The 27,334-nt window shown below is 42.1% G+C and overlaps 2 protein-coding genes across 4 annotated transcripts in view; one reads left to right on the forward strand and one right to left on the reverse strand.

The window, feature by feature from the left end:
- The window catches only part of LOC144062588 (cadherin-2-like), a 39,254-nt gene extending 13,116 nt beyond the window's left edge, over positions 1 to 26,138 (reverse strand). Inside the window, exons 1-7 of the mRNA XM_077584117.1 lie at positions 25,986 to 26,138; positions 23,258 to 23,366; positions 7,517 to 7,743; positions 5,231 to 5,437; positions 3,848 to 4,003; positions 596 to 740; positions 134 to 306 (exon numbers count right to left, since the gene is read on the reverse strand). Coding sequence (XP_077440243.1) covers positions 134 to 306; positions 596 to 740; positions 3,848 to 4,003; positions 5,231 to 5,437; positions 7,517 to 7,743; positions 23,258 to 23,366; positions 25,986 to 26,033 — 1,065 coding nt within the window. The 5' untranslated portion in view covers positions 26,034 to 26,138. The remainder of the gene's footprint in view (positions 1 to 133; positions 307 to 595; positions 741 to 3,847; positions 4,004 to 5,230; positions 5,438 to 7,516; positions 7,744 to 23,257; positions 23,367 to 25,985) is intronic.
- The window catches only part of LOC144062587 (desmoglein-2.1-like), an 82,508-nt gene continuing 62,792 nt past the window's right edge, over positions 7,619 to 27,334 (forward strand). For all 3 annotated transcript variants that reach the window (XM_077584112.1, XM_077584110.1, XM_077584111.1), the window contains exons 1-3: positions 7,619 to 7,767; positions 10,386 to 10,568; positions 14,076 to 14,162. The gene's annotated coding sequence lies outside the window, so the exon portion shown is untranslated. The remainder of the gene's footprint in view (positions 7,768 to 10,385; positions 10,569 to 14,075; positions 14,163 to 27,334) is intronic.

Genomic DNA, 27,334 nt, shown 5'->3' on the forward strand with positions numbered 1-27,334 from the left:
AAAAAAAGACACAATCTGTCTTTAGCGCTGCGGGAAGCGCTGCGGGCCAGACAGACGCTGACAGGCGGAGACTCCATATGCCCAACGCACACCCCCACCTACCCGTCACCCCAACCCACTCACACACACACACCTCGCGGTCCAGGCCTGCTGCCACGGTGATGATGTCACCAGTCTTGTTGTTAATGGTGAACATGTTGGGGGACGGGCTTTGGGGACTCTGAGTCAGGATCTTGTATCGCAGCATCCCATTCGCTGTCTTGGGATCATCCTTGTCCACAGCAGTCACAGTCATCACAAAGGTCCCTGCAAGAAAGAAGAGAGCGCATAAAAATAAATAAGTAATGATTAAAAAAAAAAAAGTTTTTTATTGTAACATCTATGCAAATTTTACATTAGCTCACCTGTGGAATTCCCTGTTAATATTAGCATTAAGCTAATGAATGTTCATGAGACAAAACAATATTTTGTCTCATGTGACAGTTTAGAGTCAAACTACTCATTTGGTAAACTGCGAGTGGGTAAATGAGAACAAGCATAAGGAATGCTTCAAAAGATGTGTTTTAATATGTTTCATATATTTTGACAATTGCACCTGGTTTGGAGCCCTCCGGCACGGTGCCGTTGAAGACGGTGTGTGTGAACTCAGGCCGGTTATCGTTCTGGTCAATGACGTTGATGTGGATCTCCACGGGCGTCTCCACCTGGTTGCCATTTAGGTCCACTGCGTGGGCGCGTAACTGCACACAGCAAACACATAAACACATACACACAAGCCACAAGGCTACGTTTAGCATTAGCAGCAACAAAACAACAGCAGTGTTTGGTTTGTGGATATGTGAGTGCAAATATGTGATGCGGAAGCCCTCTTAAAAGGTCTCAGTTGTTATCCTAGGACCAAATTTGCATGCTCAAAAATTGACCAACAAATGCCATGGTCACGCTCCCTGATTTTTGATTTTTTTTTTTTCCAGCCCCTGAAGCCAATTTCGCTTGGCCACAAAAAAATTGGTATGTGTATCTATCAGGAGTAGAACCACCAAAAAGTATCATGCCAGAAGAGTGACAGGAAGTCTACCATTTTGGTATAAAGCGGACATTTCAGGGTCCAAGCATTGCGGTATACGGATTACCTCTAGGGGTGTTTGAAATAATCATTGCGCACAGAAAATTATACATTGTGTATACAAACACAAAAACATAGCCTCCACTAACTCATACATGGGCTAACAATTAGCATCTATCTTGTTGCATCAAATCTTGTTACCCTTCAGCGCTGTATCAGAACACAGTGCAGCAACACCAGGTCATTATTGTGTGTTTTGATGTCAGAGTATTATTTTTTTCTTCATTAAAAAGCAATTTTATTTGTTGTTTTGGGAGCGTGGAACAGATGAATGGCCTTCCATTCATTTCAGTGGGGAATGATGCATGTGTTTTTCCAATAACAGCAATCCTGTGATAGCACGCAAATATCCACCCTGGGCTTGTGAACAGCAACGGAACGTATATTGGACACCTCATGCGCATGTAACAATCTCCCTTTAAAGCTATGCAGTTCTATTTATGTTCACCAATACTCTTCATGTAGATTTGCGTTTTTTTTTTGGTCTTTTAACCACAAAAAACACACCCTAGCATTACCATAAACGTTTGTCTCTCAGCATTGGCATCAAGGAGGTACAAAACACCAATGCGAATGCTTGACTCTCAGCATCGGGCCAATTAGACGCCTGGCTGGCTAGTCTTCGCCTACTTTGTTGTTGTCAGCGCGGCAGAGGAGCAAGATGAATGCGTTCGGCATGAAAAAAGGCCAAATATGATGAATAAAGCTATCTGCTGGCCTGCGACCCTTGGCCAGTAAATCGTTTAGGGCGTCCTCTCGCTCATGAATAAACATGGCGGCCCATCTCGGCTCACACTTCTGACAACTACATCCAGCGTCATGAATATTCATCGGGCGGCTTAAATGCAAATGGCCCTGCTGCGACTCCAGATTTGCACTCCCCGGTGCTCCGCCGCGCAGCTTCCGATCAAAAGGTTACGCTCGTCTCTCAGAGAGGCGGGTGACTGCGGTAGACGTCGTCAGGCTTGAATTTAAGGAGAACTTCGTCTTTTTCATCTCTAAGCACAAGAGAGAATTTATTTGGTCCAGCGTGGCAGTCATGTTGAAAATAAAACAGGATGCGTGATTCTGATTCGGGCTCAATTGGCTGCATTCCCGCGTAGTACAGTAAACCCCATTCTATTGCGGGTTCTGGGTTCCATTATTTCATAGATTTTTAACTACATTGTTCTGTTTCCCGTTTTTTATTATTATTATATGGTGGCATAGTAGCTGCGTTTCCATTACAGTTTTTCGCAAAAATAAAAGCGATATTGTACTATTTCGGAAAGGCGCAGTTCTCGTAATGTCCCGTCTCGCGGGATCTCGCAGTTCTGTAGGAGGTGCTCATGATGTTTACGGAAGACAGATTCCCCGGAGTTGTTAATATTACTTAACGACCATTTCTCATGCAAGGATATGGGACGTGCATTGAACGTAGGCAGCTCCGACACGAAAGTGGCCCCGTACTTCCTACTTCCTTTCCTCCGTGATCGGGCGGGGGTCACATGACTACAGGGAATGTGCAAAAAGTGTTTCCATTACACTTTTGCAAAATACTTCTATTTTGACACGTCTCAAAAAGCACCTCATGAGAGCGTAAAAACTTTTTTGCGATATTTGAGAGTTTTCCATTACCAGCTTGCATTTGTGCAACTTGCACCCTATCCTTAAACCCAAAACTGAGGGTAATGGAAACACACTATTTATTTGACACAAAATTTGACGGAAGAATGACAACAGGAAGTATTTCAAGATCAGCCTTATTTTTGCTAGACGATTTAATCTGAATTCCGCTTTAATCCTCATTTTTACAGTTACAGAAAACAATGGCTGTAAATTGATTATACTGTACAATGTACATTTTTTGGGCACGATTAATGATGTTTATTGTCATAAGATAAAATAATTTTGTTTGGATAAAATTGGTTTTGTTTACTCTAAACAGAGAGATTGGTATGCTTTTACACAGTTTGTACAATGTTTTTGTCTTATCCATTGCTCTTGTGCTCTCACTCTCACACGCTCTCTTTCAATGTTTTTAAATGAGCTTGTATTATTTTAAAACTGCATTTAAAGACCTTTAAAAAAGTGTTGTAACTGCTATAAAAACAGGCCTAAGGCAGTACAGTATTTTTATATTGCAGATTTCACTTATTGCGGAACGTAAACCCCGAGATGGAGGGATGATTATTATTGTTGGGTAAAAGTGCAGCATGGTGGACTAGTGGTTACACGTTTATGAATGTCTGCCTCACAGTTCTAGATACGGAGTTAGAATCTCCGCCTGCCTTAGTTGAATTTTCCTTGCGCTTGCTTGTGTTACCACAAGGTAATTAATATCCAATCACTGTTGTGCGTTGGGCACAGTTGTAAAAGTATCCGGAATCAAGTTAAGTTCAAGGAAGTGGTAAAACGCCCACGAGCATGAGCAGAGGAGTTGAGACAAGAATTTGAAGAAGCATGTTCAATTTGTTCGAATTTCTGGTATGTCTTAATTTTTTATCGATAAACATGGACCAGTGAATTTGTGGATTAATAATCCAGCCGTCTATTAGCTAAACATTTTATCTTCACGAGAGTCGCAGGCGTGCTGGAGCCTATCCCAGCTGTCATGGGGCAGTAGACGGGGCACACCCTCAACTGGTTACCAATGACTGAGATACTTCAAAAAGGCCTCGGCATCGCATACAGAGCCCCTAACAAATCCCCAAAAGTCAGCACAGTCCGTACAGAACTTACATGAAAGTTGGGAATGTGCTCCCGGTCAAGAGGCTTGGTGACGGACAGCTGACCCGAGATGGGATTGATGATGAAGATGCCCGTCGGCGGCTGGTCGGCACCAGGACCCGTCACACTGTAGCGCAGCAACCAGCTCTTGTCTCGGTCCGATCGGATCTACGGCACAGGCAGAACCCACAGATGAAGTACTTGGGAACAATAGGAAAGGTGTGAAAGGAGTTTTAGGTTAAATGGAGTGTGGGCGGTGGTATGCATAGTGAGCAGAGGGCAAGGATCGGGTGGGGGTCTTGCCAATCCGTTTAAGATATACATGGACATGTATATTTTTTTCTGCCTGAGCGAATATGAATATAAAGTTTGAGAAGCCTTGCTCTGAAAAGTACCGTCCAAGGATTAACCTCCAGCAGGAATTCCTGTCAGTTGCCACGGCAACAGTGGATCGCTTTCATGTGTCAGAATTCTTGTTGCGTTTGGTTCCCAAACAAGATGGAGATATTTGCCCTCACAGGCTCTCCATCACTTTGGGGTGAATAATGAAAACGTACATGTGGCCCGCTGGGCCCGGCGGCGTGTTCGCTCGGAGCGAGGGTTAACCGCCACGCCTAGGGGCACGCGTTCACTTTCGGATCGCTGCAACTGTCAGCCTGCATTAAATTAAAGGCTTTCCCATGCTGATAAGTCTTTTTTTTTTTTAATGTGAACGATCAGGACACGATAGAACTATTGTAACCCTTTTCCATGGCTCCAGAACCTTGCTGAACACACACATAATCAAGTAAGAGCAAGTCTAAGTAAAAAGCAATGTTTTGCTTAGCTCTGATCTCAGTCTTGCTCAGTCATCTCATGTACTGATTTGCTTGCTGATCAGTCACCATTTTGCAATAACGCCACTTCGCATACAGTCAGCTCAATTATATTTATTCTTTAAATATCTTTACCCTCTTAATTGCCTAAATCATCTCCTCATGATGTAAATGGTTAATTTTTTTGTTTCCTGAAAGAACTAAAAAGAAAAATTAGATATCAAAATTGGCCAGGGGAGTGGCCAGAGAGTGACAAGTGGTGGGTGGTCACAGTCCCTTGTAGCTCTGCCCCTGTCTGACCCCCCCCAAAACAGACAATTTTATATTTGGCCACAAATAAGAATAATTTTCCACAAAAATGCAATAGTTGACCACAAAAAAAGTGACTTCCCTCCAAAACATTAATATAAAGGCTGTAACATACAGTAACGACTAAAATGATAGATTTTTCCTGGCTATTTTACATTTTGTGAATGCGTATTGTGCCTTTGCAATACTATATTTGCTATGTATCCAAAATGTGTTACAGTAGTTCCGTCTGTCCTGGCAGCAGGCATGTTGTGTGCTGCGTGTGTCTTACTCTGACAAGGTCCTCAGGGAACTGTCCTCGCGAGTTCTCTGGCACGTTGATGGGCGGAATGACCCAGTCCCTCTTGACTCGCCGCAGAGCACCGTCGCCCCTGACGACCGCTCGGCTGCTGCCGCTGCTGCGCCACGGGAACAGCGTCTTCATCTCCGTCTTCATCTTGGGTGCGCGCTGACTCAGCGTTGCGTCACCGGGCTTCACCTGCAAGACAAGGTAAATAAACAAGCGTCATGCGCCGCCTGTGGGACGTGCACGCATGCACACTGTCAACCACGTACATGCACACATGAAGACTGGAATATACTCTGACATGCACACAGTTTGTCACAATTACTCACACACTCGCTCTTTCTCTCAAATGCACAACACTGAGACGGGCTCAGCGACTGCATGTACTGTATGAATTGCTGCTCTCATCGCGCTGGCTTGGATTAATGCCCTCATTACTGTCTCTCTGATGAATGGCCGCCACCTGTCACTGTGTGTATGCTTGTGCGCAAGTGTGTGTGTGAGCGCACAGCTCCATCATGGTGGCGGGTCACCATCAAGAAGCGACGCCGGAGGCTTCACCCTGGCTCGTAATAAAAGAGAGGAAGAAAAAAAAAACGCCTGACCCCGGACATTTTCAGGCGCCGTTGGCCGGCTTAAATGTTGTCCAGGGAATAAAGCGCCATAAAAGCCTCATAAAAAGGCCATAAAAAGTAAAATCGTTTGTTGAATAGCATGAAAAATGCATTCTAGGAGGAAAGGGCTGAAGTCAACGTCAGATAGCCTAATTACAATTAAAAGGACAAAAAAAAGTGTGGGAAAAAAATGTGATCCACTTTGATCAATTTCTGATCCCATTTGGCTTTTTGTTTTCTACACACACAAAATGAGGTAGAGGTGGTATCCTGACTATGATGGGTGACTACCGATACAAGGTATCGGTGCCAATACCAGTCTTATTTTAAGGTATCGGTACTCACGGCGGTGACCTATCCCATTATTAGCCGCCCTCCTGCAGCCATTTTACAATCAGGGACTAGAAATTAGAAATTATATGAATACAAAGTTGCCATCAATTTTTGCCATTTTTTAACTACAATCATAAAAAATTCACCCACTAGTAAATATTAAGAGAGAGGGGTCCAAAAGGCTATCGTTAGTGGTTAACAGCGGATCAGTTGCTAACAGCTAGCATACAGTAGAGTAAGTGTGCAGCTATGTATCCACTATTTTATGTAGAACCGAGTCGAAAACATAATTAAATCGCTAATATAAAAAGGGTTAGGGTTAAAATATTAATACAGTTAAACGTTTTAAAAGAGCAATCTTGTTATGCATGATGGGTCTTGGTCTCTAACCTCCACTAAGAGTGAAGTTTCACTGTACTGCGTAGTCAAGCGCTAGTCGCTGCGGCGAGTGTTGACACTGCTTGTTTGCCTGGCTGGCTTCCAAGATGCGTTCAGATGAGAGCAGACAATCAAAGGCGGGTTAAATGCACGCTTATTAACGGCATTATGCGCAAAACAAACTGACAGATGGCTCTTTGACTCGCATTCTGTCTGCGGCAATCGACGTTCTGCCAAACCAATGCCTGCCTGCTGGGAATTTTATAGTGTGCTAGTTACATTTGTGCAGAGTTCATGTTAAATGATTAAGGGCACCCTTTGGGTGGGGGGCAAACAATGTAAATTCAGTATCCTGGTTTCCTTGCAAGGCCATTTGACCTCAAAATAGTAAAAAATTCTGGTCGCTAAAAGGGTTTCTAATTGTTTACATGAATGGGGATGTTTGACATCACTTTTTTGTCAGATCCCTGAATGAGTACTCAACTCTTCAGTACTCACCGATACAGATACAAAGGTACCGCCACCACAAAAAAACAACCTAAATATCCCAATGTAGCATTTTTTTCTTCATTTTAAAATTGCATGAAATTAATGGCAATGTTCTATTCTTCAAATTTCTCATTTCTAGTTCCTGATTGTAAAACGGCCACAAGACGGCTGTCGTTAGTACCAATACCTTAAAATATAAGGCTGGTATCACCACCTGGTATCGATATCGCCCATCCTGGATGAATATTTTCAACCATAAATATACGCTATGATCTCAAAATTCATCTTTCACTACTACTTTTAAAAATAAATGGCTTATATGATCATTTCAGTTCAACAGAGCAAAAACATAGATGTGGCAAAGACTCTACGGAACTTCCGCTAACAGGCTAAGCTTAGCTCCTCCCCTAACATACAAAGATCTTAAACAATCAAGATGTGCCCTCGTCAATCTCACCTGTCCACTCCCCGTTGTGTAGGGCTGGACGTGAAGGCGCACTCTGGTCTTCCAGACCTGTCTGGTGCGAGGGTGTCGAGCGTAGATGACCGCCATTTTCTCCCCTTCTGCCGCACGATTGACCGTGTAGACCACACCCTCCTGGCTCACGTGGAAGTCGGACGAGTCGTCGGCGCTGAGTTGCACCTTCTCTCCGCCGCTGCCATCGTCGCAGTCCCGGAAGCTCACTGAGGAAACGATGGCAGATGGATGTAAGCGAAAACACTCACAGGTTGACGAAATACACACAGTAAAGCACTGTAAAAACTTCACGGATGCATTTTATATGCTCCACAGCGCCACCTGCGGGTCATGTCGTCTTTATTTAAGCAAAACTTTGATGGTTTTGCAGTGGCATGTCAGAGAAGCGTAAACGAATTGTGTGATGTGCTAATTAATCAAGCGCTTCAAAGTGATGAAAGTAAATCCATTTAATCCTCCAATCAAAAACAAGACGTCAGCGCCGTTAGCTTTGTTCTGCCCGAGAGCGCGGTGCCTGCTCGCATCACACCGCACCTGATTTATGCTTAATTGCAGTCACAGCTCGCATTCACGCGTCTATTTTTAAAAATGAATCTACTTGGGAGTCAAAACAAGAACTGCTTCCACTTTTACATAAAAAATATTCACATGTTCTCTAGTGAAGTAGGTGTGTGTGTGTGTGGGGGGGGCACAGCATGAACCTGGAAAACAAATTGAGCTAAAATTAAACAGAATAAAGAGGGGGGGAAACCACTAATATGATTGCAGCTAAGGCTCTTATTAGAGCAGCACAATGAATTGATGCATGAAATTAAGAGGGACAAACATTTAACTATATTACTCTTTTTATAAAATACAATTTTATAGACAGCTATTTTCCTTTAAAAAAATACTTAACAATTATTTTGTTGTTACAAGCTACTAAAAAGTCACATTTATATCACGTCCCGTCGATGAGCTACATATAAAAAAAACAACAACAACGGTAAAGGTGATTAAATAAATTTAAGTAAAACTGTAAAATGGTAGTCAAACATTTCCCATGATGCATCGGTTCTTGGAAAGCTCGCGCATCTGTCCCACTCCGCCCTCCTTTCCCGCCGACCTGCTGGCTGTCAATGCTCACTCATTATCTACGCTGGCGTGGAAAAACAGCCACACCGTTGGATTTAACACACCGCTGCTCCACATGTGAGTGCAAGAAGAAGGAAGTGGAGCGGAACAAAAGAGATGTTGCTGGCTGTTTTGCCTCAGACCGCTCGCGTGGGCTAAAAAAACAACTAAAGGCCGCACGCGCCAGACTCGGACGATGTATGGCGAATAATTTATAGGTTTTCTTTCTAACCTTTCGAAGGACATCTTCACACATCTTCCACTACGGCAGCACAACAAGCTCAACCCTGCAGGGAGGTTAAAAGGCACTTTTGCCCTGCAACCCCCCTTCAGGACTTCAGTGATGGCTGCAAGCAATGTTTAGTGTCTCTTTGGAACATGTGCCATAAAAACACAGCTAACTTTTCATTTGTGCATATTCACACCGTAATTGGGGGATGTAGGCCAAGTGAAAATCTGTGAGTAATTGAGGCTCCCCCTTAAAACGTAAAAAAATTGCATGTCACATGATGGCGGCAAAACACTACATGAAGCTCCTCAACTTATCACACAATCTCGCCCCATCAGAGTTTCTCCACCGATGACTTGGTGGCTAGGCAGGATGAAGATCAGCTATTTTTAAATTAGGCAAAAAATAAATAAATAATTGGCATCATATTTCTCCGGGATCTCAGTTGACCACTTAGATCAACTAAAGTATATTGTGACAATTAACATGCTTTAGTGGCAAGCTGGCACAACAAACAGGCGGTGAGCAAACAGAGCGAGGGTCACCTCAACGTGTTTGGCGGCACACCGACACGGACTTTGACCACGGGGGACATAGAGGGCCGCTCGAACGCTGATCGGGCCGAAAACACAGAATGCTGGCTACGTGTAAAGATGGATTTCGAAGCCCAAATCCCGCCACGGTCGACCGTGATAGGCTTAGCGCACAAAAAGACGCACACGTTTACATAAACACACAAGCACGCACACGCAAAGAGCAAAGATTAAAAGTCAACAAAGAGAACTTAACCGGATTAAAGCCTCACTAGTGAATTTTTCCAAACAATTTTCCCTGTGCTAAATAATCACAAATGCTGCTCAACTTTCCAGCCTGGAGGCGTGTGTGCGTGCGTGTGCGACAGCTGGGTGTTGCTAGATAAAGTGTGTCTTGAAGCCCAGCCAGAGGTTGCGTCTTGGCACTGTCAGCCACCCGGGAATGTGGATAATATGATTTTTTATGAATTTCATTAAGACACGCTCGCTCCCTCTCTCTCATGGGCCGCACCTTCACACACAATGAACACTGTGGAAAATACTCAATTACACATTGATTATCATCGCAAAAAAATGGACCCCTTGTGAAAATAATCGACTGAGAAAATGTGGTTGCACAAGTGCACACACCCCCGGTGGCGACTCCAATAGAGATGTGAATAGGCCGTTAAAAACGAATGCCGAGTCAGAATTTTTTGATTCGAGTCAGAACGGGCCATAGCCTTGTTGCGTTGTTGTTACTGAGTATGTGGAATGAACACACCTTTCAGTTTGTGTCACATATGTACTGTATGTGGTAGGTGAGTCCTGCGTTCTGTGAAAAGCTTGCTGCCTTCGAGGCGGACACCCATAATTGTTTGTGTGTGTATTGGAATATTTAGCCGGGTAATGAGCATTAAATTCGACTGCTAAGCAGTGAGTCAATAAAGCACAGCTCGGCAGTGCATCAACACTTTTGTTTACTTCATTGCAGGCCTCTCACACGGTCACATACGAAGGGTGCCACTCGGACACTGGCCAGACTGGAAACGACAGGTTTTCTTAGCGGTAGCTAACTGGCGTGACGCAATACAGAAGGCTATACTGGAACGAAGCAAGAAAATCACCCTGGATTCTGTGGTTGGTCAGTGTACAACGAGGGATCCTGCAAGTTGAAGTAAGTTATTTTAAACTAAAAAGGAGAACATACCGGTGTAAACTCCGGTTTTATTATTTTATGAATTGATTATTCTATTAATTATACCATCAATTAATTGAATATTTCGAAAACAAAAATGTTCTTTTTTGTTTTTAACCAATTACTGTTGGTTAAATAAGTAAAAGCCCAGAAAATGGGGAGAAAAATAAGTCTTGTTTTGAATTATGTCATTGTCATTTGTGTTTTATATTAGCAAAATGGGGGGGGATTAAAATCCGAAATTTAAATTATTGTGAAATAAATGCGAGATCTAATTTTAAAACCAAATCACCTCCATCCACTCTTAGCTTTAGCCTGCTAACAGCATCTGTTAGCTTTTGTGCTCGCCAAATTCGCTAGCCACCAACAGACGAGCTGTGAAATCCAAATGAAAGCTTTGATAAACAATCTGTCAGCAATAGGAACAACCATGAAATCTTCCCCGAAATAACCACCACTCTAGTGTAACATTTTGTTGGCATCACCTCGGTCTCCATGGCAACCGCCCAGCCAGGAGGATGTTGTCCTCCATGGAGCCTTCAAGCAGCGCGTCAAATCCATCAAAACATCGCCCGGCGAGGTAAACAAAAAGCCACGGCAGCATTTCACACGCTTCCCGTCTGACGGATGATCTGAGGCCAATTAGCGCCGCGACAGGCCGAAGCCGTCACCTGCTGTTCACACGTTTGTCCCTTCATGGACTCCACACGTGGCAGTGTTAATGCGGCCACAAGAAGAAGAAAAATCCATACACTTGAGCGATGGCGGCGGACCAACGGGAATGCTGGCCTCAGCTCCACCGCTGCCATTCATCTTTTTATTACTGTCAGGAAATATGCGCCCATGCTTTTTGCCAACTCAGCACAACTACTGCAGCAGAGAAAAGCAGGAAATTTGAAATTTTAGATTTTCTTTTTTGCAACAGAATGTGGTAATAAATTGGAGTTACTTTGGAACATTCAGTACAAATAAACTGCTGACATTCTAGTAAATTGGATTTCAGATTTTGAGCATTTTGGTAGACAGGCACGCGTGCTTGGCGTACATACTCTGGCACATCTTCATTTTTGTCTCGCTGGGCATTTAATACATTACACGCCTCCGCCGCACCTGACAATTTGGTAGCAGAAAGCAGAGTAGAATTAATTTTGGGATGTCAGCACAAGTTAAGTGCAATGTTCCAGAAAACATAAATGACCCAGAGTTATTTGTTTTCAAATTTGCCAAAGAATTTACAATTTAGTTTTGATATTTCCATCCTGTAAAGTATGTAGTTGGATATTGTCACGCTTATCATGTCCACTTTTGTCATAGTGAAGTACCAATTGATTTAAAAACTGTTCAGAAATTTCAATTATACAGTACACTGTCAGCTTGCTAACTGAAGCTCTGCCATAACCATGTATCCCTTATATGCTAAAATTAGCCAAAAATGTCCTCCTTGTCATTGTCCACCCTGTCAGTAAGCTCACATATATTGTTGTTTGACTGAATGAGAAAAAAGTGTGAGAGCTTGACCAATATGGAGCATATCATCCACTTATTAAACTTCAAATGAAAAAATAAAAACAGATTTGGGGGAGTGAAATGGGGAAGTCTCAAAGGTACTTATTGGTAATATCAACCCCTCTGCATTCCAGAAAACATGGATATTGGATTACTTCAGACTTTCACCTTAGAAAAATGCAATGAAGTAGAAAATTCAACCTGAAATTAAAATAATTTAAGCACATCTGCGAAAACTGTCAGATTTCCCGGATATGTAAAACATCACACGGATAAACAAACAAGTCCGCCAAGTGTTTAATTCGGAATATTAGCACTCGTACTGATGTAGCACAGAAGCGAGCCTAGCCAACCGCTCGCTCTTATCGTAGCAACGCAGCATCACCGGGCCTTCTGCTTAGCATCAAACGGGATGTTTTCATTACGTTTATGTGGCGGCACTGCGTCATGCCGAGGCGCATCGCGGCAAATTGACAACAGAGAAGCGCTGACTCGCCGCCAGATGTAAATCCACTTTATGATGGACATATAAATCTGATACATACACACACACACGGAGCCAGAGAAGTGGTTTAAGGAAAGGCTGCTCTTAAAGCCAGTCGCCATCTGTTATTGCGACAGTGCAGGACACACAATCAATATTTGTAGCGCCGCGCTGCGACAAGCGCTGATGGGCTGGGCCCGCACTCGTGGCCAAATGAGATTTACTTCATTACGCTTCTTTATTTAATTGTGCCAGCGCCTGCATGGAGACGCCAAAGAGCCCGCGGGGAAATCAAACTGCCCGCCGCATTTTCCATTTCATTTTTAATAGAGCCATTCGGCTTATAAGGACACAATAGACGACGACGTTGGCCATCAAAGCAAAACAACGCGGCGGCTATTTAAGATGATGATAATTGACTTTTAGCTTTGCGCCTCGTTTTGCGACTGCTTTGGTCCCACAAAGCAGAAATTTCACGAGAGCTTCGTTCAGAATCACTCTGTCTCCTACTGTTTAAGGATCCTATATAATTAACGACACCCGAGTAGTGTTCCAAACATTTTTCATGTGATGAGTCAACTATACTGTATATTTCACTATATAAGATCCTTATCTAGTCATTAGGGAGGAAAGGAAATGAGTGAAGTGACTCCATAACCAGTACTGGATGTCAGGATTTTCAGTGGACTATTAAGTCAACTATATAAAAATCCCTATCTAGTGATTTGGGAGTACAGAAATGAGTAAAAGATTCCAGCATGGCCAGAGTCTGGTCAACTTGGACGCCTTCAAGACTCATTCTACTGTGGCGGACTATGAAGGTACACAGAACTACACCAACTTCATAGACTTCGGAAAGCTTTTGAGCGGTTACGCCGTGACACCCAAAATGGAAAATCATTCGTTCATCATTTTGCATTAGTTATGCAACACAAAACAATACACCGCAAGTTTCCCTTCTTTTCAACAACCAAAATGATGTTTTACCATCAGAATCATTGTGAATGGCAACCTGACTGAATGCTTCCTTGTGGAACCTGGTGTACGGCAGAAACGCATCGTTTCCCCGATAATCTTCCTGAATGCTATTGATTCTAGACCATGCGTAAGACCATAGCAGTAAGACCTAGCCAAGAGGCATCCAGTGGACTTTTGTCTAGGAAAAAATGTGGATTGGAATGCTACTCTGATTCAGAACTGCTTTTAAAAAGCCCAGACAACCACTAATATGATATATGTGAACTCCCTTTAAGGTTTTGGCAGATCATCACATATCAACTTTTGCATTCAAGAAATTGCCAAAATCAGAAATGTAAGACTCTCATGCCAATCCTGCTCACGACCACTTGGGGGCATAATTTGCAAGGTTTCTGACGATTGCTGTGATGTAGCATCGTTGTCTTCGATTAATTTCTTTCTCTGGTGACACCATCTCTCAGCATTTCACCTGCCATTATTGTGAGATAATTGCATTTTCTCTGCTGTTTGTTTCCAAGATGATTATGCCGAGAAAAGCGATTTCCCCCGGGGCATCCATCTTGCATTGGATTTTCCGACCGGATCTGAGACTTGTGACTTGCCAGGTAAATTACAATCCGTGCTTCAGTGATTCCGCGACTAATGGCAGTCGCCATCGCCGCGCACACACGCACACGCACACAAGCACACGCACACGCACATGCACACACCGGGTGTCATTCACAGGTCCGCTCGCTGCCCCTCGGAAATAGATCACTACTTGAATTTGGGCGAATCAAGCGCACCTTTTGTCCGTCTCGGGAACGTTTAGTGCCGTTCTCGCCGCGGGCCCCCCGAGGGAGGAACCTCACTTTCGAGGGTGTGGGGGTGAAATAGTTGCGGGAAAAATGATCCTGAGTTTTCATCCGAGACCGCCGGTAAACGACGTAAATCTCATTGGCGGAGGAAATCGATGGCGGCGCTGCAGGGGACGAGCAGCCCGGGAAAAAACACACTCGCGCGGATGCACACACAAGCACACACACAGAAAGAGATAAAACAGCGTTTTGGAGCACCTGAGGCTGCTGGGAAGTCTGACCTGGCTTAGTATTCTGAACAACTGCGATTTGAGCTGTTAGCTACATGAAGGTGCACAAAGTAAAGACGTAGACTTCGGCTGTTTACGGAATCACTCTCTTAACCACGATACAATGGTACCTCGACTTTTAGTTTAATGAATTATTATTATTATTTAATTAATTATTTAAACTTGTAAGTCAACGTTTGGAATCCGACACTCAATTCACTACTCTCTCATTATACGGAAAAGTATTTTTCGTTGAAGTTCAAACTCTTCTTCATGTATTTTGTCTGTCTGTATTATACTGCACTGCCCCCTGATGGCCATGGTGCCCATTACAATATGTTTTTACACCGTACAATACAGTAGCTATTTTTCTTACTAAAAATTGTTTTGAAGGTGTTTTATCTGGAGCACGAATGGATTAATGGTGCTTCCATCCATTTAAATGGGGAAGGAGGGTTCAAGATTGGAGTGTTTTGAATCATGGAACAAATTCAACTCGTCATCAAGGCGCCATTGTTGCTCACTTTGTGAAAGTCCCGATACAGCGTTTAGGGAGCATAAAACGAGTCCCAACGTCTTCGTTAGCCGCTAGTTTGCCAGCTCTCATTTTAAGTCGATTTCATCTCCCACAAGCTTCCCATCATCATACCGAAATGAATGAATGAATGGAGTCCAACAAAGAGAGCACAGAGGCCACTAACAGTGACGCAGATGGCTCCATTTGGCACGCCGGTGCTTACTTTACACCACCTTCCATTGCTGATTTGTCACATTTGTGCCGCAATTACGGTTAATAAAATAGCATTTTGGCTCCACTGGCCCCGGACTACTTTGCTGCTCGGCGTGCAGCTTTTAAACGGAATCCAAGCTGACGGGTGTCGTTTAGGTTAATGTGTGTTGTGTTAGACAGATGATTAATTAATTTGGGAAGTAAATCCTGCATTTTTTTTTTTTTTTATGACCTGATCATTTTTTTGGTGTTCCTTTCTGTTGACAATGGTAATCTATAATCCAACCTGATGCATTGTTGTATTACTTTTTAGAAGCTTTAGCAAAACAAATCAGTATTTGTTGGGCAAACATTTGATTAAATCTCAACTGAGCTCAATAGACACACACGCCAAACACATCATGGACCTTGAAAGCAAATTTTGACTTATGTACTACCTCATGACCTCATGTTACTACAGCACTACTTACACCCAACCCTTTTTGTGTGGGTTTAGGTGGCTGGAACAGATTAATGGCATTTCTATTCACTTCAATGAAGACTCAATTAGCCTAACTCCCAAACAACTCACGTAAATATCCCGCCGCGCCCTCCTACACACACATACACGCATGCACACTCATACATACACTGGTAGCGGTTAGTCAGATGTGAGGTCGGGCGTGCAGACATCATTCATTTAGCAGCAAATGGCTGAGAGACAGCGAGAGGGAGGGAGACGGCGGAAGATAAATGGGCGGACTGGATTTAACGCAACACGGGGAGAGAGAGAGAGAGAGAGAGAGAGAGAGAGCACCTACGGGACATCAGGCACACACACACAGACAAACACACACTAGCATGAACTGTGGCGCTGGGATTTGTAAACTCCGTGTAGAGATTGTAATGAGAAACAGGCCTCACACACGCACAGCCAATGTGTGTTTGCTGTGTGTTTTAATGTGATGAAGAGAAGCAGTGACTTTTGTCAATGTCAGCATTTTTTTTTGACACACAGAAACTGGAAAAGGCCTCAACAATTGACTACAAAATGAAATAAGTCTAATTGGTTTTCTTGTCTGTAGAAGATAAAAGGAGCGTAGACAAATCTTCACAGAAAAAAATGATCATTTGCTTTTCTCCAGGAAATATTAGACTGCTTAGAGGGGAACTCTAGGCAACACTTTTCTTTGCAATAATATGTTCTGGCTACACTAGTTTAAACACGGTATTCTGATGAATATTGTGTTTGTGGAATAAGAATTAAGCAAATTAATCCATCCATTTTCATCCATCTTAGGGCGCTGCCATTTTTGGCTCGTACCACCCTCTGCTGTTGTCTGAAAACGGAAGTCAGAGTGCCCTCGGGCACGCATTGTGAACGTCACGTATCTGTTTTTGACACATTTATTGCTTTAATTTAATGGATGTTGTGCTGCTCCATCTGGTGTGTGCGCCTAGGCCACATGGGGCAGTGTAATATATACATACAGATATACACAAAGACAGTTTTAACTCCTCAGTACGGCAGTAATATTAGTTATTCATCGCAGAGGATGAAGAATATATGCCAATGAGTCTTGTTAAGTTTGTCTACTACAATTTGTGTTCAAATATTTGTTGCTTGAGGGGTTATAAGACTGCAACGATTAAAACTATTCGTTAGCCAGTCAATTCTGTTTTACACTATGCATAAAGCTAGCAGGGGCGTTCTTAAGGCACATATCTCAAGGCACGGCTTTAGTCGCACAGAATGACTTCCACGCATGCTGCGTGTCAACGTCATGAGTGTTCTCATCTCTGCGTTTTGTTTACACATTAAACGACGTCGCTCGCTGACAGCTCTCGCCGGGCGGCGCGGCGGAGACGTTAAGTGTTGGGAAGCACACCGCAGAGGCGCTAACAAGCGGAGGAGAGAGCAGCAGGATGGAAAGGCGCATTCAGAGAGGAGGGATGAAGGGATGGAGCGAAGGGAAGGGGGGGATGGGAGCGCTTTGATTCGGGATCCCCATCTCGCTCCATCCCGCATGCAGCTGCCAGGCTGATGTATGAGGCCGGAAGAAAGGAGGACACGCTCCCCCTCCCCGGCTCGCGAGAGGAGGGACCGTTAAGGCTCATTTGTGCCACACGTGAGAAAAACGCTTCCGGAGGCTTCCGTCCAAACGCATTGCAGGAGGATTTGTGTCCAGAAATGGGGGACAGTCATCAGATGAAAAATGTGCACACGTCTAGAAGTGAAACATGTTTAGCACAAGCGCCACGTTTGCTATTCAATGTTAACTTGAAAAGTGATCACAAAATTAAAAAATAATAATCACCTTAATTTAAAAATGTATATTCTCTAGAAAAAACACACATTCAAATCATGAAATGGTACATAAAAAATAATATTTTTTAATTTAAAAAAAAATTGGTCCCATATTATTAGTTAAAAAATGACAAAATAAAAAAAAAGAAGTAAATTACATGTATATTCCCTTGAAAAATAATAAATTTAAATAATGCAATATTTATTTATTTTAGATGGAAAATACATACATTTCAAAACCAAACTATGATGCATACATATACATTAATATAAATGATTTTAAAAAATACACTATATTAAGAATGTATTGTTAAAAATGTGTATGCATGAAATGATATAAATAATATTTTTACTTAATTAATCAAAGTCAAATATATTTGAAAATCACATACTGTAAATAAATGTAAACAATTCAATCTTACACTTGCATATGGAGGAGCACAAGTTACTTATGTCCATTTAATAGAAAATATTATTGCAAATTGAATCAGGGATTTTTTTTTAATTCCTGCAGGCACATACAGTGTGTGCATGTTGACCTACAGATCTTTTTTTTTTCAAATGCATGAATTTTAAAATACAATAATCAAAAAAAAAATTTTATTTTTTTTTTTAATGGACAGATGGATCAGGCCAAGAAAAACACATGGGAACCTATTATTGATTGAAATAAATGTGGTACATAAATATTAACGTTTGGATGAAAATGAGTCTTGGATGTCTTTATGTTGCAAACCAGACAACTCAAAGAAAATAATTCCATTAAAAAAAAACATTAAAGCCCAAGGTTTTCACAAAACATATAACATAGGCTGTAAATATAAATAAACTTGACTTGACTTGTATGTGGTCCGCAGGCCATACTTTGTACACCCTTCATTTTGATTAGAAGAGGCGCCCTCTAGTGGATTCATTGCTAAAGCTCCATCAATGGTTACATGTTTACAAATTTCAATCTATTTTTGCGTCATACTGGGAGCAGAAAAAAGCCTCGAGTGGGAGGCCACGCTTGCTTAATGTGTGTGTGTTGGCTCGAATGGTGGGGTTTTTCCAGTGTGTCTGTGTGTGTGCGCTTGTTAGTCGTATCACCGATGGACACTTTCTGCGTTAATAGGACGGATGGATGGGAAAACGACCAAGGTCAGAACAGCCGGGCCTGTTGCTCGCCACAGGAAGTGCAGAATAGCAGCTGACCTCGGTCTGACTCACACACACGTGCACGCACATACACACACTTAGCGGGGGGACAGTCCTCTGACTAACATGCTGGCCTGGCAGCTGTATCAACTTTCCCTTCCCACATTTTGTTTTTGTTTGCTGGCGTTGTGAAACAGAAACCTGACTCAGTTCCCCGAAACCGTTTTCTCCGTTTTACGACGTTTCCAAAAAAACTTTTAAGAATGCCGACAGGATGCCAGGAATATTTTCAACGCGCAAGACATTCTAGCAGCTTGTTTAAGGCCATGTTAATCAAATTTGATGACACAGTTGTTAAATGACAATAGCCCCTTGCACAATATAGATAAATTATTAGAAATAATTCAATAAGTCAACAAATTGTCCACAAGCACGGTAGATGCATCTTTCAACTCTAATATATTTCATGATAATCACTACCTTGTACAATAGAAATAAATTACTAGAAATAATCTACAGAGTCAAAAAAATGCTGCAAATTGGACTGCAAACTTGGCCTACCTGTGGCACAGTAGACATGTTAATCTATTACTGTAATGCGACCATCCCTGACATAACCACCACATAGCGTGATACAAATAAATAGAATGACTAGAAATAATCCATAGTATGAGAAAGTGTCTTTTAATTAATCATAATCCGCATAGAAGAAAATGGACACACACAACTAAAACATGTCATACAATTAATATAATGCAGTCATTTCTTTAAGACAAACTCTATTTTACACAATAAAAACACCTCCGAATAATTAAAAGAGTCAAAAGTAATCCACGGCATGCCGCGGAGTGTAAAATGCTGAGTCGTGCTGCATCTTCCAGAAATGCACTCGCACAAAAGAGCCCATTATTAAGATGGAAAGGGTTTTTTCCACTACTGGTGAAAGTCGATGGTAAGCGTTTTCAAACAATTGACTTCATCATATTATCTCCACTTCCTGTTTCCTGTTAGCTATCCGTTAACTGTCACCTCTGACCTCCTTTCCCATCATCCCCCACGCCATCATTCTTGTCTGGTCCCGCCAACTTCCATCCTCTCATTAATAACACACACTTGCTCTGCTCCAATTAAATAATTCACGATGCGCAGAGCCGTCTGATTGGATTGGAAGGCGGCCTGCTCGCCAAATGATCCTCAGATCGCTTCAAGCGCTAATTCGCAACCGGCCTGTCGGCCATTTTGGGTGTCATGAACAGCTAGCAAACAAATTAAAAATAAATTAAAAAATCTATTTTACTGATATGGGTATGTGAATTATTAGCAGTTATAATTCAAAAGGAAAAGAAAAAAAATATATTTTTCACACGTTAATGGCAAAATGTCTTCATGATCTTCATCTATTTTGTGATAATGTTAATTCCATTTGTGACTCTGCAGGATTAGGGTTTCACTAACCCTTTTCCTGAAACCTAACATTCGCATGAAATCAACTCTTTAGACCCAAAGCCTTGCCTCTGGCTTCTTTGTGAACCCTAATTTGAAACCCTAACTTGTTAGGCAGTAATAACGTAAACACGGCCGGCTGTCACCCGTGTCCTGTTGTTCTTCTTGTTGTTTTGTGTTCGTTTGTTTGACCGCTGTGTTGTGTCTGCTGCAGACGCTCTCGCCGTGTTCCACTTGGCCGCGTCTGGACAAACTCAGTCAAGCGCAAAGGCGCGCACATGCACGCACACGTTCGGCTTTGTGTCATTGAGACTTTTTGCTTGTCTCATCCATCTAAAGTCACTTTTTTGACCTTTTTGTGATGGAACTGAGACTTTTTCTTTGGTCTGATTTTCACAGTCTGAAGGTTCAAATCAATTTGGTTTCCCCACAAAAAGTGAAGCAGAAGCTTCCTCTTGACATTCTGGCTGAGCCGCGTATTGATCGATGTTTTTTGCAAAAACAAAAGGAGACGCTTCCAAGCAAAAGTCTTGCCTTGTTGTTTTTTTGGCTTCCGCTTGAAGAGGCTGGAAAACGAGTGGCGTCCACTTTGTTGCAGTAGGAGCCTGCCAGATATTGGGAAATCCTCACTTCTTCCTGACTAAGTGATAACTTATCATTTTAAACCCTAACCCATACTTGAAACATTGACACTGACTTCAAGATCAAATTTGAAGCCGTAACTTGAAACCCGAATTTGAAACCATATTGTACTTGGAATCCCTAACTCCATCTTAAAAACCTGATTTAAAATCATTCTTTGAAATTCTGATCCTGACTTAAATGTGACTTTAACCTAGACGTGAAACCCTAACCCTGTCTTGAAATCATATTTTTAGACCCTGACCTGACACTTTAACTTTAATTTGAAACCCTAACCCAGACTTGAAACATTAACACTGGTTTTCAAGCATAACTTCTGTTTTAACCTGTTTCACTTTTGACACTCTAATGCTGACTGAAATCCTAACCCAAGGTCAAAATCATGATTGTGTGAATGTAATTGTTTTTTTTGGAAGGTTCTTTCCTTGACTAAAAACAAAACAAAAAGTGAAGAGAAGTTTGAGTCAGATGAGAAAGTGCCCAGTTTTGTTCCACACAAGGCCTGGCATGACTGAAGGATTAAAGCCAAACTTGATCCAAACAAGTTAAATCGAATGGAATCAAATCGAGTTTTAACTGTGAAGCGATTCATCAAAGTTCAAAAGATAATTCACAGTTGAATTAGCCTGAAAATTAAAAACCTTTGTAACATTTTCCACAGTTTTCTATTCTGTGAAGAAATCACGCGTCAGATCTTTTCTTAAAAACTCTGATTAACCCTGGTTAGAAAGCTTAAATTGAAACCCTAATTAGACTAAGTAGTTGAAAATTAGATTTAACCCCAACATTGCCTTGATAACCTAACCCAGACTTGAAACCTGAACCTTAGTTAGAAATCCAAATTTGAAATCCCAACCCCTATTTGAACCTTAACTTCTGTCCATGACACTGCAGTTCAAAAGTAACCCAATTATGGATCAAAAATGGACCGATCCACTTTATGGGTCAATTTAACCCAACTTTCTGGGTTGTTTTATGCAAAATGACCCATTTTTTGACCCAAGTAAAGGATCTGACCAATATTTATGAGTTGTTTTACACTAAAAGACTCATTTCTTGACTCAAAGTTGGATCAAATTGACCCAAGAAGAAGATTGGTCCATTTTTGACCCACAGTTGGGTTATTCTTGACCCAACTGATAACCCGGTCTTGAAACTCTACATTGAAGCTCTAATTTTGAAACCCTAACTCTAATCGGAAATCACAACTATGCCTTGAAACTGCAACCCTGGCTCAAAAAATTCACACCAGCTTGAAACCCTAACTTGAAAACATCACTTGAAATCTTAATACTCCTAAGCCTTGAATTTGAAACCCGAACCTAAATCCTTGTCTGAAAGCCAAGTTGAGTTGATAGCAGTGACAAAGATGCATGTAGTAAAAACATCAACATCACTTCCTCCATGTAAACTTGTTTTTTAATTTACCCCCCCCCCCCCCCTTTTTTTTTTTTTTAAGGTACTGTAATCTCTTCTGGTGCAAACAAACAGCTTCTGCTTTCATGCCGGGAATCAAACGTAAATATTTAAGTCCCTTCAATCTTAAACTTAAGCTGCCACCACTGCGCATAAGCTTCAAATTTTTTTTAAAACTATTTTTAAATCCTGTTGCTGAGTTGAGGCCAAATATTTGCATGCCTGTGATTAAGTGCGCGCACACGCACATTCACGGCCACGCGCGCGCGCACACACACATACACACACACAGACGAATGTATTCATTTGCCTCCAAGTAAAAGTTGTAAGCTGAGTAGCATTCACGCTCCTGGCATCCAAAAAGAAGTTTGGGACTTTCAGGAAGAGGTTTTCACATTACGTTAAAAATCATAGATTTGTTTAAAAAAAGAAAAAGAAAATAAATGTGTGTGTGTGTGTGGTGTGCATTAAGGGTTTGAGTTTGTGTGAGGCAAGTGTATAAACTGCTGACCTTTGAACTTGTTTTGTCCTCAAATTCAAGTATTGTGCAACAAGACTGAGCACACAAAAGCCTCAAACGTTGAAAGCAGAAATACATGGAATGTGTGTGTGTGTGTGTGTGTGTGTGTGTGTGTGTGTGTGTGTGTGTGTGTGTGTGTGTGTGTGTGTGTGTGTGCGTGTGTGTGTGTGTGTGTGTGTGTGTGTGTGTGTGTGGGCATGTCAAGTCTGTGTGTGTTCATGTGTGTGCGGGTGTGTGATCACAGACATCCAAAGTGTGTGTGGGCTGCTTAGCGGATGCGCCTAATCCAGCTCCACTCTCAGTCTTTGCAAAAACCACCCACCCTCCCCTTCAATCTCCATTGTGGCTCAAATGGCCGCATTACTCTTAAACAACCCCCAACCACCAGCGGGAGATTATTACTCCGTCTGTGTGTGTAAGTGCGTGTGTGTGTGTGTGTGTGTAGCGTGCGAGACTGACCGTTGACGACAGCCTGTCCCTGTTCCAGCTCGCTCTGCGTCTCCACCGTGTATTCGTCCAGCGAGAAGCCTCTCATGCATGGCGAAGGCAGTCCTCCTAGGACCGCCACCTGCATGCAGCAAAAGACAAATGTGGGACAAATGTTGTGCAAAACACAACTAAGCACTGTGTGTGTGTGTGTGTTTTTGTGCTCTTTCGGTAACACCCTAAAACACATTTTTTGTTAATGTTGCTGATAACCATAAGGTCAATATATTAATACTACAGGTTGCTTTTACCAACATCAAACAATACAACCAACACGCCAATTAACCGATTAAATAATAACTAACCAGACCACCCTCAACTGTGCAACTGAACAAACCAACCAAACACTGTCCAACCACACAACTAACAACCCAAAACAATTATATTTCTCATTAACAATAACGAGCCAACCATCTATCCAACTACCGACCAACCAATCAACCATCCAACAGACCAACCAATCAACCATCCAACAGACCAACCATTCTAACAACCAACAGACCAACCAATTATACAACTATGCAGCAAACGAACCAACTAATTAACCAACAATGCAACTAACCATCCACCCTCCCACTTAATCAACCAACTATCACATCAAATAACCAACCAATTACTCAACTTGATGCAATTAACCACCGACCAACTAAATAACTCACCACCCAAACAATTAAACATGAACTAAATAAGCAAGCAACCAGTTAACCAACTAGTCAACTAACCACTCAGCAGGAGTCATTTCATAGGTATGCTTTGCTTTTTCTCTGGTTTTGTGAGTATGTGTGTGGTTTTGTCTTTGCTACATTGTGGGGCCCATACACGCATGTTTTTCCAGGTTTAACTACCATTGTGGGGACCAACTTGAAAATGTGGGGACATTTTGGTGGTTCCCACAAGTTCAGACCTCGTTTTGAGGGTCAAGACTTGGTTTTAGAGTTTAGGATTGAATTGGATTATGGCTGAGGTTAGGGTAAGGAATGGGGGTAGGCAATAATTTTTGATGGTTGGGGTTATGGGAAGGGGCTAGGAAATGCATTATGTCAATGAGAATCCCCCATGATGATACAAAGACAAGTGTTTGTGTGCGCGCGTGTGTTTTAACAATTTTTGTTAATGAATGGTATTGGTGATGTCAGGAAATGGAAGTTATTGCAACATAGGAAGTAAGCCACAAACTCCGATGAAACCCAAGACCCCCTGCGGGAATAATAACTGCAGCGTACACAATTAATGAGGTCAGATCATTGTGAAGATCATTAGTGTGTCTCCTGTTGTTTTCAACATGGACCCCGGTGCCCCTCCCTCCCCCATTCCCGTCTGACGTGCTTGCATGTAAAGCATCTGTTGCAGCTTGTTACCGCTCTAATGGGTTAGTATGTGTGGGGGTGCGATTAAGTGGGGGGCGGCGGCGTAGTATGGCCACTGATTTGCTTCCACTTAACCCAAAAACTTGGATTTAGCGTAGCCGGATTATATCAGCAGGAAGTCGGCTCACATATGGACCAGCCAGCAAACGTTCTACGACCGAGTCTGCTTCCCAAACTAAGCGAAGCTAAACTAAGCTAGGCTATACCTTTAAGCTATTGAGCGTCTTATATTCACTCACGTAGAAGACATTTTATGTTGATCCTTCATTAGAAGAAAACACTAGTAAGGATAGCCGAGAACTGCGAGAACGCCAAAGGATTGATAGTAATAGTAACAATAGAACTAAATTAAATATAGCTATATATCTAGCTAAATAGAACTAGTCAATACAGATAGAACTTGTGAAGATGGCTAGAACTTGTAAAGATGGTTCAAACTATAGTAAAGTTAGTTATATAGATAAAGAGAATTGGTAAATATCAGTTGTAGTAGTAAAGAGCAAATATTGTTAAACTTGTTTTGTCTACCTATATTTGTATACTGAAGCTCATTTAGTATAGATAGAACTACTAACTATAGCTGGAACTAGTATGCTAGATATCCAGCTAAACAGTCAGACTAAACAGACTAGTCAACATACACAGAACTAGTAAATACAGAAAGAAAATAGTAAACAGATCAAAATAGTAAAGATGGCTATCTAGACAAATAGAACTTGTAAATATAGACACTTAGTAAAGATAGAAGATAGAATGGCTATAGCGCAATAGAATTTGCACTTGTTTCGATGGATGGATGGATAGATAGATAGATAGATAGACAACTATTATACAGAGAGAAAACAATATAGACAGAACTAAACTAGTACATAAAGATGAATAGAACCAGCAGAAAAGATTTTAACAGGAATCATTATGGGATGTAAGCAAAAAAGTGTGTGCGTATGTGCATTCGTTCGTGTGTGTGTGTGTGTGTGTGTTCCATCCCACCCTCCAGCAGCCACTGTGCAAATAAACGATGGCATGTCAAAATGAATGACAGGATTACCATGGCAACATCAACATCATTACGAGCTGCTCTCAAATCAGCAACAGCCCCCCTTTCACTAATCATACTGTATACTGTAGATACATCATGATGATGAGCTGATTTCAGATCAGCCACAAGCCCCATCATCCCCACACTGTACTATCACAAAAGCAGCAGCGCGTGTGCGCAAAATCAAGCGCTACTATCGGAGCATCTGTGTGTGTGTGCTGCAGCCAGGTGGGCTTGGTGAGGATGAGTGGGGGTCTCGCAGTGTGTGTGTGTGTGTGTGTGTGTGTGCGTGTACCTGCAGCGGGGCCGCCATGAGCGTCCAACAGATCCACACTGGCCGCATGTCGAGCTCGTTTCTCGGGATCCTGCGTCCCTCCAGCCGCCCGCCTCGCCTGTACTGTGAGCCTCTGCGCTCAGCTGACGAGCCAGACCCCCACTGCCTCCCCACCGCCTCCTCGTTCTCCTCTTTTGCCTCCTCCTTCTCTGTACCCGCCTAAACGTCTCTCTGGCGCCCCCTACCGCTTAACACACTCATGAAAATCTTTTACAGCTAGAGTACACTTTTTTTCATCCCAGGGGAATTGAACGATGTACTTTGAGTGTGATTATATATTTTTTTGTAATTTGATCCATCATCCATGAGGGGCCCAAGAGGGCCTACTCGGGGGCGCACAGATAAAATTGGGCCCCAATATAGTTAGCACGGCCCTGACCAAACCAGTAATTGAGTGAGAAAAAAAAAAATATATATATTTTAATACATTATAAATATTGTTTATGGAAAATGTGTATAATCTAGTATAGATAGAATTACTTAAATATACTGAACAGAACTACAGTAGTACAGAAAGGTACAATTATAGGAATAAAGATAGATCGCGGTAAACAGCTTTCCTGGATATTGTAGCAGGTTGTATCGCATTCAGCACAATGCAGCCCTTTGCTGCGCATCGTAACAGATTGTAGCGCAATGTAGCGTGTCGTTGAAGAATGTGAGCGTGAACGCATGCCTCCTGTACACAAATCAAAATCAATACTTTTTATATAGAGAATGCACGCGCGCACGCACACGGTCGCAGAGTTGAAGCGCAGAGGCGGATGAAATGTAAAAAGTTTTCTGTAAAGATCACAGAGGTGAAGGAGACGGCATCATGGGAATTTGAAAAGACAGAAAAACAAACCAAAAATGCTATAACAAGCTTAAAAAAATGAGCTAAATTAGCCAGGGGTGAAAGGTTGCATCAGTAGCTGCATTCCAGAAAGCTTTTTTTTTTTTTAAAGTTGCCCTTACGATGGCCACAGATTGATCCTGCAACACACTCATTTTATTTACTGTACATTACATCTGATCGTTCTTTTAATCCAAACGATCAGTTTTTATCTGTCAATATGACCAGTGCTTGACATCTTTTTTAAATGTGTATAGCAGTTAAATTGCTATGAGTGCACTTTTCAAAGCAGGCGTGTGGACGTGGGGGGGAAAGCTGCGGGAGAATCTGGCTTCTTAAAAAAAAAAATTCAAAAAAAAAAGATGAAATAAAATGTCGGATTTGGGACGCGGCGACGAAACACAAAGAACGGCTTTGAAAGTGTGACGAGAGGAAGAGGAGGAGGAAGATGATGATGATGATGCTGAGATTTGGC

Source organism: Vanacampus margaritifer, chromosome 13, assembly GCF_051991255.1.
Source record: "Vanacampus margaritifer isolate UIUO_Vmar chromosome 13, RoL_Vmar_1.0, whole genome shotgun sequence".
NCBI classification, from domain to species: domain Eukaryota; kingdom Metazoa; phylum Chordata; class Actinopteri; order Syngnathiformes; family Syngnathidae; genus Vanacampus; species Vanacampus margaritifer.